This window comes from Mesoplodon mirus, assembly GCF_964341445.2.
Source record: "Mesoplodon mirus genome assembly, chromosome: 18".
Taxonomy (NCBI): domain Eukaryota; kingdom Metazoa; phylum Chordata; class Mammalia; order Artiodactyla; family Ziphiidae; genus Mesoplodon; species Mesoplodon mirus.
In genome coordinates this window covers 59168883-59182539 of record NC_138994.1, presented here as the reverse complement: position 1 = coordinate 59182539, position 13657 = coordinate 59168883, and the positions used below count along the sequence as shown (strand labels likewise).

General features: G+C 37.2%; 1 protein-coding gene across 13 annotated transcripts in view; it reads right to left on the bottom strand.

Moving 5' to 3' along the window:
* Nucleotides 1-13657, bottom strand: part of SYNRG (synergin gamma) — a 91156-nt gene that overhangs the window by 46012 nt on the left and 31487 nt on the right. For 11 of the 13 annotated variants that reach the window (XR_014291996.1, XR_014291997.1, XR_014291998.1 and 8 more), the window contains exons 7-12: nucleotides 11148-11450; nucleotides 10046-10279; nucleotides 9010-9087; nucleotides 6431-6627; nucleotides 5572-5820; nucleotides 3955-4085 (exon numbers count right to left, since the gene is read on the bottom strand). Coding sequence is in view for 2 of the 13 variants with exons in the window: in XM_082605409.1 (XP_082461535.1) it covers nucleotides 3955-4085; nucleotides 5572-5820; nucleotides 6431-6627; nucleotides 9010-9087; nucleotides 10046-10279; nucleotides 11148-11450 (1192 nt within the window). In the remaining 11 variants the exon portion in view is untranslated. The remainder of the gene's footprint in view (nucleotides 1-3954; nucleotides 4086-5571; nucleotides 5821-6430; nucleotides 6628-9009; nucleotides 9088-10045; nucleotides 10280-11147; nucleotides 11451-13657) is intronic. The other 2 variants (XR_014292003.1, XR_014292004.1) reach the window with 1 other exon arrangement.

Below are 13657 nucleotides of genomic sequence, written 5' to 3'. Positions count from 1 at the left end.
AAACTGTAATCACCATGAAAGTGTTTATGCCAGTTATATAAAGTAGTTATCTGTTCCAAACGTGCAAATGGTTATTTCTACTGTTTAATACTAATGAAAGGTACTCAGTGAGAGAGGCATACTGTTTTAAAATTTAAGAACCTGCATTCTATTGAAAGATGAAACTTTAGAGAATTTGGCCACAAAAAAGGGCTTTGCTTTTTCTCTGGTGTATCATTTGTGTTTTACAGTTACTTCACGTGGCTGTGGTAGGTGACTTGACTTAGTTGCTCAACCTGCTAAATACACCCATTTAAAAAGCAAAGAAAATAAACCAACTCAAAACTCCTACGCCTTAATCCTTTTTGAACTATTCTATCATCAGCGCCCCATGACCACTTTGTTTCTTATACGAGGCTCCCCAGTGCCTGGCACACGGTAAGTATTTTCCGAATGGATAAATGAATGATGTTGCTCCCTTCCAGATGCCCTTTCATGCCAGCTCAAGTGCTATTCCTCCTCTGACTTTGACATCCAGTTCAACACCGAGTCCAACCAATTTCTCAGATACATACTTTTAAGTATCTGTAACTCTAAACCCAGGGTAACTCTCATAACCTCACAACAGGATTACCATGGAAGCTGCATTTATCCCATACCTAGTAGCAAAAATCACTTTCACATGCCACTTATTTCTAAAATGCTTTACAGATTATGTCACAAATCATAAGGCATCCCATAACTGGTGCCTGCCCTTAACTAGTGTCATTTTTTCAGACTAACAATACTCTCGGCTCCAGCCTATTTTAACACCTTACTTGCCTTTTCATCTTCTCAAACAAATAATGTCCATTTTTGCTTAAAAATACTGCTCAAAGTGGTCTCACCTATTTATATCATGATTTAACAAATATCCTTTTAAAATAACTCACAATATGGAATACAGATCATCATAAACTAGGGAATTCATTATACATGAACACACAAACACACCACTGAAGGAGCAATTCTAAGAGAGTTTTATTAGGTAATATAAATACCCAGATAAAACTAACTAACTTTAGAGCAAAAACTGTGCTTTTTGCTTCTGTATTTCTAGTGCCTACCCCAGTGTCTGGCACACAGGAGATGCTATGTAAATGTTTCTGAATGAATAAAGAAACAATGAGCGTGGATTCTTAGACATGAACAAAATGTTTTCATGCAAGGAAAGCACAGAAGTAGTCAAGCCAGAACTGAAGAAGAAAAATCTTCAAAGTATGGCTGTATATGAAAGTAAACTACTGTGTGGAGATAATGCCACACAAAATTGCTAATACCCCATATATCTCAGGTCTGGCCACCATCTTACAACTTTCTATGCCCAAATTTTAATTTCATCTGCTGAAAGTTTTCTCCCTGAGGAATGAACCATCAATTTGTTAAATTTGGTTTGTAACCTTCATACTACAATATATTCATCCAACAAACCTTTATTAATTACATATCACAGGCTAAGTACTACATACAGAAACATGAAATACTGTCTTCAGGTACTTACAGCCTAGTGAGGGGAACAGTCAGGTAAACCAGTAATGGCAATTATGGCACAGATATTCACAGGCTACCATGACAGTAGAGAAGGAGAAGGCCTGAACTCATCTTAGAGGTGGGGACTGGTAGAGTGGAGTTAGTAAATACTTCCTATAATGAACCGATTTTCGACATGGAACTAGAATTAACTATAGAGAGAATTTCAGATCGAAGATAACAGAATGGAAAAGGCCAGAAGCTTGAAAGAGCATGGTCAGTTTGGCAGTTTACGTGTGGCTGGAAGTAAGCTGTGGAGAAATGGCAACAGTCAAGAGGGTTGGCAGGAGCCAGATCACACACGGCCTTTTCCCACGCCAAGCAGAGCTGATAGAGTTGATGGCGGTAAAGGAGAGAGAAGGGAGACAAAAACAGCATGTTCCTGATTAGGCGACTGGATATGGTGATTTAACAAATTTTTATTTAGCTTTTAGCATAATTTTATGGAGGTAATTTGAGATGCCTTGGGTCATTCATATGTGGCCTTGGGTCATATGTTCTAGATGGCAGTAGAACATATCAATTTGTGCAGAGGAAGAGACCTGAGAAAGAACTGTTATGTGTCTATCAGGTTAATACATGTGTGTGCTGGTATAGCGGTCTTGGGAACTCCCAGTACTTTACAGTCACACCCCTCGTATGTTTCTTCTATGTGTCATTTACAAGTGTTTGATGTATTCTTAAAATCAGGAGAATAATTCTTTCCCTAATTTCTAATTCTCTATAATGCCTATCCCTTAGTTCTTCTTACAGTGTCTGCACGAAGTGCTAAGAAATAATCAATTGGTTAAAATAGAAAAGATGAATGAAACTGCACAAATAGGAACATAAGAGAAATGGGATATGTACCCTGACAAAAACAAGTTCCAAAAACAACCCAAAACATTCACATTGCTTACTCAAAGACTCATGTGCTCTACTCAGTGGAAGAAGTATTTACTAAGTACTTTTAAAAAATGATGGGGCTTCCCTGGTGGCGCAGTGGTTGAGAGTCCACCTGCCGATGCAGGGGACACAGGTTCGTGCCCCGGTCTGGGAAGATTCCACATGCTGCAGAGCGGCTGGGCCTGTGAGCCGTGGCCGCTGAGCCTGCACGTCCAGAGCCTGTGCTCCGCAACGGGAGAGGCCACAACAGTGAGAGGCCCATGTACCGCAAAAACAAAAACAAAACAAAACAAAAAGAGTCATGTACCACAATGTTCATTGCAGCTCTATTTACAATAGCCAGGACATGGAAGCAACCTAAGTGTCCGTCGACAGATGAATGGATAAAGAAGATGTGGCACATATATACAATGGAATATTACTCAGCCATAAAAAGAAACAAAATTTAGTTATTTGTAGTGAGATGGATGGACCTAGAGTTTGTCATACAGAGTAAAGTAAGTCAGAAAGAGAAAAACAAATACCGTATGCTAACACATATATATGGAATCTAAAAAAAAAGGTCATGAAGAACCTAGGGGCAAGGCGGGAATAAAGACGCAGACCTACTAGAGAATGGACTTGAGGACACGGGGAGGGGGAAGGGTAAACTGGGACAACGTGAGAAAGTGGTAGTGTATATATAGACATATATACACTACCAAACGTAAAATAGATAGCTAGTGGGAAGCAGTCGCATAGCACAGGGAGATCAGCTCAGTGCTTTGTGACTAGCTATAAGGATGGGTGAGGGAGGGTGGGAGGGAGGGAGACGCAAGAGGGAAGAGATATGGGGATATATGTATATGTATAACTGATTCACTTTGTTATAAAGCAGAAACTAACACACTATTATAAAGCAATTATACTCCAATAAAAAAGTTAAAAAGAAATAATGGAAAGGTGTTGACAACATACTGAATCACTTACTGTACCTAAAAGTTAAAATATTAGAAAACATTAGAAAAATGTTTATGCAACTGTCTATGCAAAAAAACCCCAGAAACCTGAAGGCCTAAAAGCCACTGATCTCAAACAGAAGAGTGACATGGATAAATAATCATATTTAGATTTCTAAATGATGATTTCTGTGGAAAAGCAATAGTATGTTATATTGCAAAATGTCAAATTATGTGCCCCTGCCTAAAAAACTTTTCAGCAGTTGAAGACCTGGATCTAATATAAGAACATGAAGTCATGCCTGGCACAGGTATACTCAGCTGTAATAAATCAGGCTTAGCACAAGCAAAAAGAAATATTGTTAAGCAGGTGTGTACTGGGAGGAAATGGCAAAAGCTGAAGTTTAAAGTGGACGAAGGGGAAGGAAGTTTGAAGAGTGAAAGTAGGAATACACTAGGAATAACCAAGAAAGCATGAGAGTAAGGAGTCTTAATTCTCTTATTTATACTTAGGCTTCTCATTGTGGATGGCCTCTTTCTCAATTATTAAATACAGTGTTAACTATATGCAACTCTTTTCTACCTGTTTCCGTGCTGAGAATTTGATTTTGAAGAAGCAGGCAACTCTTGGAAATCACTGAATGAGTCATCAAGGGATCCTGACTTGGAAGCATCTTGAAAATCCTGGAAGTCATCTTCTTCTGGTTTGACCACCTAGGTTTCCAGAGGACGTTGAAATAGAAAACGTCTTATGATAAAAAGGTAAATAACAAATCTTCAACTGTCAACCTCAAAGACTACTTTTTTTTTTCAAAGACTACTTTTTAACTTTTCCCATTTAAGTCAAACACCTAATTTTAGAAGAACACCCTTTAGACATAAACATCAACTCAAGTGCTTAAGGCAGGAATGCTGCCTAATATTTTTAAATGCTCTCTTGTACAAACGGTAAAAGACTGGTTTAAACAGTTAACTTATATAATTTTTAAATAGCTGAATCACATTTAATAGATTACTGAGAAACTGCCATCTTTATAAAACATTTTCATCATGTTTGTAAATTACAGAAGTGACACAAGCTTGTTTTAACTCATCACATACATGTATAAAGGAAACCGTGAACACGCACTCCTAATCCCATGCTTAGGAAGTGAGCACTGTTAACAGTTCGTTTTATAGAAAAACGAGATTATATTGTTCTGCACTTTAAAAAAAAATGTAATTACAGAACATGGACATCTTTTCCATGCAGTACATGTACATCTACCGGCATTCATTTTAATAATCTAGTAGTTTACATGAACATCTACCGGCATTCATTTTAATAATCTAATAGTTTACCACTGTAGAGATAAACCAAAATTTATTTAACCTTTATTTTGATGGATATGCAGCTATTCCTAATTTTTTACTCTAACGAACAATGCTACAACAAATATCCTTGTATATTTTTGCTAATTTAAGTTACTAAGTTCTGTGAGACTCCTCTAATCGAGTGACTGCTGGGTCAGAAGATATGAACATTTAGAATTTTGATAGCTATTGCCAAACGTGCCTTCCAAAAAGGCTGTACCAAAAACCCCTTTCCCCTACATTTTTACTGACACTGAATATAAGTTTAAAACTTCTTTTGCTAATCTGAGAAGTGAAAAATAAACTGAAGCATCTTAATTTCAGGTTTAGCAGCTTCCTCAAAAGACACAGCCTAAGGATTTAATTAGCTTTATTAAGCTTGATGTTTAAGACATATATGATAAAGAACTATAAACATTTAGCCAAAATTCAAGTATCTTAAGGCTTAAGAAATTTTTTTTTTAAATAATGAAAAATTAAATGTTGTATTGTTTTGTTTTGTTTTGTTTTTTTGCAGTACGCGGGCCTCTCACTGTTGTGGCCTCTCCTGTTGCGGAGCACAGGCTCCGGACGCACAGGCTCAGCAGCCATGGCTCACGGGCCCAGCCACTCTGCGGCATGTGGGATCTTCCCAGACCGGGGCACAAACCCATGTCCCCTGCATCGGCAGGCGGATTCTCAACGACTGCGCCACCAGGGAAGCCCTGTTGTATTGTTTTAATACTGCTTAATTTTCACCTCCAGTGTCCATCATAATCCAGCAATCTTTTCTGCATTCATGGAAAAAAAAGGTTTCCTGGATTCATTTTCAGGGATAACTTAGAATATGCACAGCCTCTCCATTTACCTGATTTGCAGGGTAAGTTGACATGAAGCCACTGGAAGTCTGGGCTGCAGCTCCCCCGACTGGTCCAACAAGATTAATGCCCATGACTGGCTGTCCAAGGGTGAGGGGCATGGAGCCTGCAGGGCCTGAAGGCATCCCAGTTGGCTGACTCACAGCAGTAGGCAAAGTCATGGGAAAGCCACTTAAAGTTGGAACAGGAGCCACTGGAAACTGATTTAAAGCATCGGGGCTCATGGCAGGAACACCCCTCTACATAGAACAGGAGGAAAATGGAAACATTTTAGGAAATTGCAAACCACATACAACCCAAATCTGGCAAAGATCTGTAGCCCTGGTATGTTTCCACTCTGACTCTCCCAAAACTCAGGAATTTGACACAAGAAAATAAGTTATGAGGTTAATGTGAATCTAATATTTAGCAAAGAAATGGCCAACACATACCAATTCTGACATTTTCACTCTGACAAGTTTGGTTAATTCACTACAATCAAATCATTTACAATGATTTTGTAATATGAGAAAAACTGCTGCCAGACCGAGTATACTTTATCTATATCTAAGGAATTTTAGACAAGGACTTCAAAGGACAGAGAGTAATTTCATCTATTACTAACTAACTTTCAAGTTCAGAAGGGTTACAGTTAGTTCAGAGAATGTTAATATATTAAAGCCTTTAAACAAAGGAATATTTTGCTAGTATGCACATCATATAAACTGTACACTTTTGAAGAACTGTATCCTGAAAATAATCTAAATTTTAGTGTCCAAGGAGTTCTGCAAGGTTGTAGAAAAAAAGGATTCATATTCTCTCAGTTTATATTGGAAAGTCATTTGACCTAACCTTAGAAACAACGTCTACCTGTGTTACTGCTATCATGGCGAGAACAGTATAAAGTTCTTCTTTAGTAAGTTTGCCAGGTGTGGTTCGATTAGCTAAGGCCCATATCTGTCCAAGAGTTTCCCTGGGAAGTCCAGATGACATCAGGATGGGATAAAGTTTAGCAGTATCTATTCCAGTCGGAGTCATTGTGGTTTCTAAAATTTTCTTATATGCATCTGTTAAAGGAAAGACCAGATTACAAATGTAAACATATTACAAGTGATTCATCTTTTTTGTTGTCATTGCTGCTTATACAAGAATAATCTTAAGTCAAACTGCTTTAAGAGAACTGAAGCCACATCAAGGGTTTACGCTGCTGTAAAGATATTCAAGTGGAAATATCCAGCAGACAATTAGGGTCTGGAGCTTAGAAGAGAGGTTGGAGCTTGGCCCTACAGACAAAGATTTGGGGTTAAAGGTAAGAGAAAGTCTTATAATTCATTAGTAGATAGTAACAACAATAAGATGGAGGTGGTATAAGCAGATGTTTTGGACTTTAAAAAAGAAGTTGTAGAGTAATGATGGTGGGACTAATTTGAAAATAGCAGTGGGAAGCAAGAATTATACCAATATCACCTTTCTCTTGTCCCAGTGAATTGGAGGCTATTAGAGGAAACATCACTGGGGAAGGTGCTTTGGGAACACAGCCTTTAGAGAAAGACAGGGTTTCAGTTAGAGAGCGGAATAAGTGTTTGAAAAAAGGAAGGGACCATTGGGGAGTTTTTCACTATAAAATGGCCTTTCCAAAGGGCAAAGTGGGAAAGGCTGTTAGGGATAGGGTTGCCACATAAAATACAGGACGCCAATTATTGCATGGGGTATACTTATACTAAACAACTATTTGCTGTTTCTCTGAAATTCAAATTTAACTGGATGTTCTGTATGCTTATTTGCTAAATCTAGCAAGCCTAGTTAGAGGAGTTTGGGGGATGAAAGTAGGGCTAAGGCAGACAGAGAAAAACGCTTAAAGCAAAAATTTTACATCTAGCATTAGATATGGATTACAGGTTAGTAGGCTGACCATAAGAACACATATTTTGGCTAGGAAGTTATGTGTATTGTGTATGTTTGGAAGAAGAAGGGAGAAAGAAATACAAGCTGGCAGAAAAGGGACAGAATCCCAAAATATACCAAGATCTAGATTTCGTTTGTTTGGCTTGTAGACAGAGAGGGAGAAGAAAAGATGCAATCTGTCTAACGGGCAGTTGGGAGGAAATCAATTATCTTTTTTTTTTTTTTTTTTTTTTTTTGTGGTGTGCGGGCCTCTCACTGTTGTGGCCTCTCCCGTTGTGGAGCACAGGCTCCGGACGCGCAGGCTCAGCGGCCATGGCTCACGGGCCCAGCCGCTCCGCGGCATGTGGGATCTTCCCGGACCAGGGCACAAACCCGCGTCCCCTGCATCAGCAGGCTGACTCTCAACCACTGTGCCACCAGGGAAGCCCGAAATCAATTATCTTTATGTACAACTGAAGTCCCCTGTGGTTTTGGGAAATGAGCCTTGCAATTTGTGATTATGTGATTCTGAGGAAAAGTAGACATTACTAATTTCTTCCCAAAGAACGTTGAGCTACAGGGATCTTGCATGAGTTTTATTTAAATCAAGTGTAGAATCAACCTAGATCAAGTCTATGACCAACAAAGAGAGCTAAAGATCAAAGTTACCTTTAGTTTTTAAGGGGTTTGCAAAGCAAATTGAACAAGTTACAATATACTAAGAGTGATTAACATAATGCCATTGTAATAGTCATTATTCTATGCACATCAACCATGGCTTAGACACACTATTCCTTTGTACCAATTGAATACTACATCACAAAATGTGTACTTCAGTGATTTTTTGGCTCAGCAGTTAATAACATACATAAAGAAAAAAGTAAACACCACCTTCCAATGTAGGAAAAGATGCCACTTGGTCTTTTACTTCATATAGTTTTATATTGACAAAGTCAAAGAATATTTTTTAAATATATAAACGAATCACCAAGAGTTCAGAAAATTATACTAGACATATTAGTACTATTCTTGATGTTATTAATAATCTGTGAAATAAATATTTGATAGTGTCTTTTAAAGCATAATAAATCTAAGAAAAGCTTTTAGATATAAAAGTATATGATGGTCAATAAAACATTAAAGCAAAACACTTCTCCTTCATTTATATAGTTATTTCATACATGAGACAGTCTTTTTTTTTTAATATTTACTTATTTACTTATTTATTTGGCTGTGCCGTGTCTTAGTTGCTGCATGTGGGATCTTTTTTTTTTTCTTTAGCTGCAGCTTGTGGGATCTAGTTCCCTGACCAGGGATCAAACCCTGGCCCCCTACAGTGGAAGCACAGAGTCTTAATCACTGGACCACGAGGGAAGTCCCTATGAGGCAGTCTTCAACACTAGATGTATTTAATTTTCTGTACTCTTTTAGAAAAAATAAATAAGAAAAAGTTACAACTCCTTCTGTATATTCTGTAACCACAATAGTAAATATTTATAACTACATTTACAACATTTAAAGTAAAGTATCCAGATAGGAATCTTGGACAAAAAAGCTCTTTTTACCTGGAACCAAACTTTCACTGTATATCCAAGGAGGCATTCTGGGCTGAACAGGATCCTGTGAGGGAAATACTCCCACACCTAAGAAGTTAAAGAACATTATCTAATGTATATACTGGTCCATGTAGCAGATGGGGAAATCACAGTGTCATATTTTTTTAATAAGAAGAGCACCGGAGACACTAAAAAAAAAAAAGTCACCAATACAACTAGAATTTCGTTTCTAAGCAACTCTTGTACACCTATGTCCTAAGGTGTAAACTAAAAATAAACGAACAAAAAAATACCCCTAAGATGTACAAAATCAATATTCTGGATCATATGAGGCTTGTGCCAGTCACATATATTACAAATTAAAGACAAAAACATGAGAGATGATGGTTGAAAGATTACATATGCAAAACAACAACAACAAAAAATGCCCAAGCTTCTCTTGCAGCTTTTAATAACACTTCTTTGCAAAGTCTGATTTTTTAAAATGAATATGACACTGCTGCCTTAGATGTATAGCATTTTTGTTTAAAATTTTTGTTTTTCACTTTGTCCTGTAAAATAGCCTCCAAAAGTTTGCCTCCTGGGCTGCCCACATTGTAATTAATCTCTGCAAGTTGAGTTTATAAAAATGTGGATCTAATTTAGGCAGCAGTGTGTACGATTAATTTCAGAGAAGCAAAACTATATTCTCATTGGTGACTTTTCCAGGTAAATTTTAACTTCTCAACCTTATAGAAGAACAGACAGTTTAAGAAGGGGAAAAAGTATTTTATAAAATAAAAGGAGAAGAAATTTTAAATCAGGAATGATTCCGATTAAAAAAACTGCTTATCGAAAATTTTTTAAAAGGAATAACAGTGTGTTGAAAGAATTCAGAGCAAAATTGTAGGGGTTAATTAGAGAAAGGAATGCATTAAATATATTTTAAGCAAAATTTTGATTAGCAAAATCAAGCAGCATTCATTTTAAGATTAATGCCTAAGGTGTTAGCATTTGAGCAACATTTGGTTAAATGAACTTTTTGCTGAATATTTCATGAGCTCACCACTCTCCTCAATGGACAGGTTTTGGTCTGAAGTCTTTTCTGCCTCTGCGGTAGTGGTACCACTTACACGTCCATCTACAGCACCCCCGTTATTGGCCGTTAAACTGGGATGGTTCTTACTGGAACCTGGGCCTAGGGCTTTGTGCCCAACTTCAGAAGTATGTAATTTAATTTGTTCCTGCCCAGATGTACTTATATCACAAGATACTAGGAGCTTCTCCTCCAAGGAAGGGCCTAAACAAACAGCATGAAGGATTATTTGTATATAACTGCAAGCTTCTAATTTTTCAACCATCCATCTCCACCCCCCAAATTCTAAAGGGAAGGCCCTGCCACATGTAATATAAATTTTGAAATAATTCAAGTCCACACATTTGTCTAGGGCTTGAGACACTTCAGCGATTTTAGAGAACTTAAACATCATTATCTACTTTGATTCTCAGGAATTCTGTGAGGCAGCGGGTAGGATGGTACAGTGGACGGTGTACTACCTTAGACATTTGGTGACCTACACAAGATACAGACACTTCTACCAACTATTGCCTATTTCTTCATCTGTCAATCGAAAACGTGTAGATGAGTACACGTCTCCTTAGATTCCTCTCAGCACTATTCTGTGCCTCAAGACACAGTAACTGCCTCCCGCCCCCACAAGTGATAAAACTGAGGTATAGAAATGTTTAAAGATTTGTCCAGGGACAAACTGATAGTAAATGGAGAACATGGGCTTCTGACCCCAACGTGCTTTATCATCGAGAGCACTTTCTAAAGCAGCTCTTCCCTGGCTCATGACTCTTAAGAAAATGATGGTGGTGATTTCCCCAAACAAGAGGCATCTCCTGAAGAAATCAGTGTGTTCTTAAAGTTCTAAGGTGGTTTAAATAGGTCCTAATTTAGGAGCAGATGTTTCCAATCACTTTTCCAGAATGTGAAGCCCCCAGAATTAAAAAATCTATATTCTTACTTTGGTGCATTTCAATAGTACTCATATATTCAGGCACATGTTTCTGTGCCAACATCACTGTATTATTCTACTTATATAAATGAAATAAATTATCCTAGATTATTTTAAAAATACTTTCATTAATAGTCTAGTAGTTACCTGCTTTCTGCACATTGTATGAGGCTGAAGCAGTAGAGAAATAAGGAAATTGCCCAGGGTCACCATGTAAGGCAACAGACACTGGACTCTGACCTGGAGGGATATACTGTGCTCCAGCCTTCTGAGCAGGCAACTGGCCAAGTGGGGCGGTGGGGTGGAAAGACTGAAAAGGCTGGGAAGTGGAAGAAGGCCCACATGTGGGAGCTTCAACAGGCCCCTGCATAAAGTCACTGAATTCTTCTTCATCAAGAAAGGCGGGTGATGGGGAGACAGTTTTAGCAGAATGAGATGATGTGGGATAATCTGCAAAATGGAAAATGGCAATGAAACACACAGAAATGAAAATCAACAGGGGAAAAGAAATTAAGATGTAGTATAACCCCAAAAGAATATACTGAAACATGAATAGTGGAGGTGAATAAGAAATAACATGTAACAACAAACAGAATCATACAATGAATGCAAAACACTTTGATGTCTATTTACAATTTTTTAGTCTTTTTTTTCAACATCTTTATTGGAGTATAATTGCTTTACGGTGGTGTGTTACGTTTCTGTTGTGTATAACAGTGAATCAGCTATATGCATACATATCCCTATATCCCTTCCCTCTTGCGTGTCCCTCCCACCCCTCTAGGTGGTCACAAAGCACCGAGCTGATCTCCCTGTGCTATGCGGCTGCTTCCCACTAGCTATCTATTCTACATTTGGTGGTGTATATAAGTCCATGCCACTCTCTCACTTCGTCCCAGCTTCCCCTTACCCCTCCCCATGTTCTCAAGTCCATTCTCTACATCTGTGTCTTTATTCCTATCCTGCCCCTAGGTTCATCAGAACCATTTTTTTTAGATTCCATGTATATGTGCTAGCATACAGTATTTGCTTTTCTGACTTACTTCACTCTGTATGACAGACTCTAGGTTCATCCGCCTCACTACAAAAAACTCAATTTCATTTTTAGTCTTTTTTAAAAAGAGGTTTTATAGCTATTTTGCATTTCGTTCAAAAACAGAAAAATGTAAAACTCAAAATTTCTTTCCTTCTTTTATTAAGTTAGCACTTATTTTTTTTCCTTGAGACCATTAATAATTTACATCAAAGTGGTGATTATTTTTGAAATCCAATTTATCTATTTATCTGGATAATATTTTCTCAAACCAATATAAATAAGAGAACCTACCTATATGCTACTGAATACATTTTAGACAGATATATACTGATGATTAAATTTCATTATGTCAGTAAAAAACAATGCATGACGCATACTTGTAATTTTTGATAAATCATGCCTAATCCATACGCTTAGCATAGTTCATATTTCATATGAGGATGAAACTTACTGTGTGGGGAATGAAAATTACAAAGGCAACAAGAACATCAAACATATTACCAAAGTGATATTTTCTTGTGAAAAGCATCAAAATTAGGACATCATAAAGTGCTAAGTCAAATAACTCAACAGCCAATTTAAGAATGTAAACCCTAAGAGCTATGTTTAAAAGATCTTTGCCTCTAAAAGATATAAACATCACTGTGGCTTTTTACTGTTAAATATGAGATTCACTTATGTAATAAACCTTCTCTACAGGGATTATGTTTAATACTAGGCTCATTAACCGTACTATTACTGTTGTTTCTTCACATTTTTAACTTCTTTGTATTGCTTTAACATTTACTAAAGTCTAATGTCACAAGGAGCAGTCTTTTTTAAAAAAGGCTCTCATTTGAAAAATGGGGACACTATGTGCTTCTCTTTTGGACCCTTCTCTTTTGGATCCATGAAATAAAGCCTGGAAGCATTAAAGTTCTATGAAAGATGCAAAATGAATATGCAAAATTACTGCCTTAATGAATTTTGCTTAAAAAAAGCCATGTCATAATGAATCCCAACCCTCCCAATAATGGTTACTGAGAGTGTGTATTTAAGCTCTCAGTTTGGGTTCTCAGATCAGTACTGGTAAGAAAGTAGTAACAATGCAAAACTGACAGCTACTATGGATATAGTAGCTGACTGTTTAGGCTAAACCAAATTTTTTTCTTTTCTTTCTTTTTTTTTAGGCTAAAAATTTCTTTGCATTTGACTGGAATTATGTTAATTCTATGTGGTATATATTTTGGCTTAGAAACTCTTGTAGCTATATATATATATATGATTAATAAGAAGTATAAAAATTATGTGATACAGTTTGCATATTCAATATTTTAAGATAAACAGTTGATGGGCGTTTATGCCTCTGGTGGTAAAAAGGCTGGAAACTTTTTACATACTTTAGGCCTAGGTTTAAGACCCTAGCTGGAGAAGCTCTGGAAATTCCTTGGGCTTGCTTCAAAAAACTTTTTCTCGCGAAGCATGAAGCAGTTAACTAGAAACAGCTAACTGCACACGTTGATTAAACTCAAGAGATCACTTGAATATCAAAACACCAATTTATTACTTAACAATGAAGTTGTTAAACCATACCCAGTTGTCCAAAGGGGCCATTCTATATGGATAGAAAAGTATGTGACCT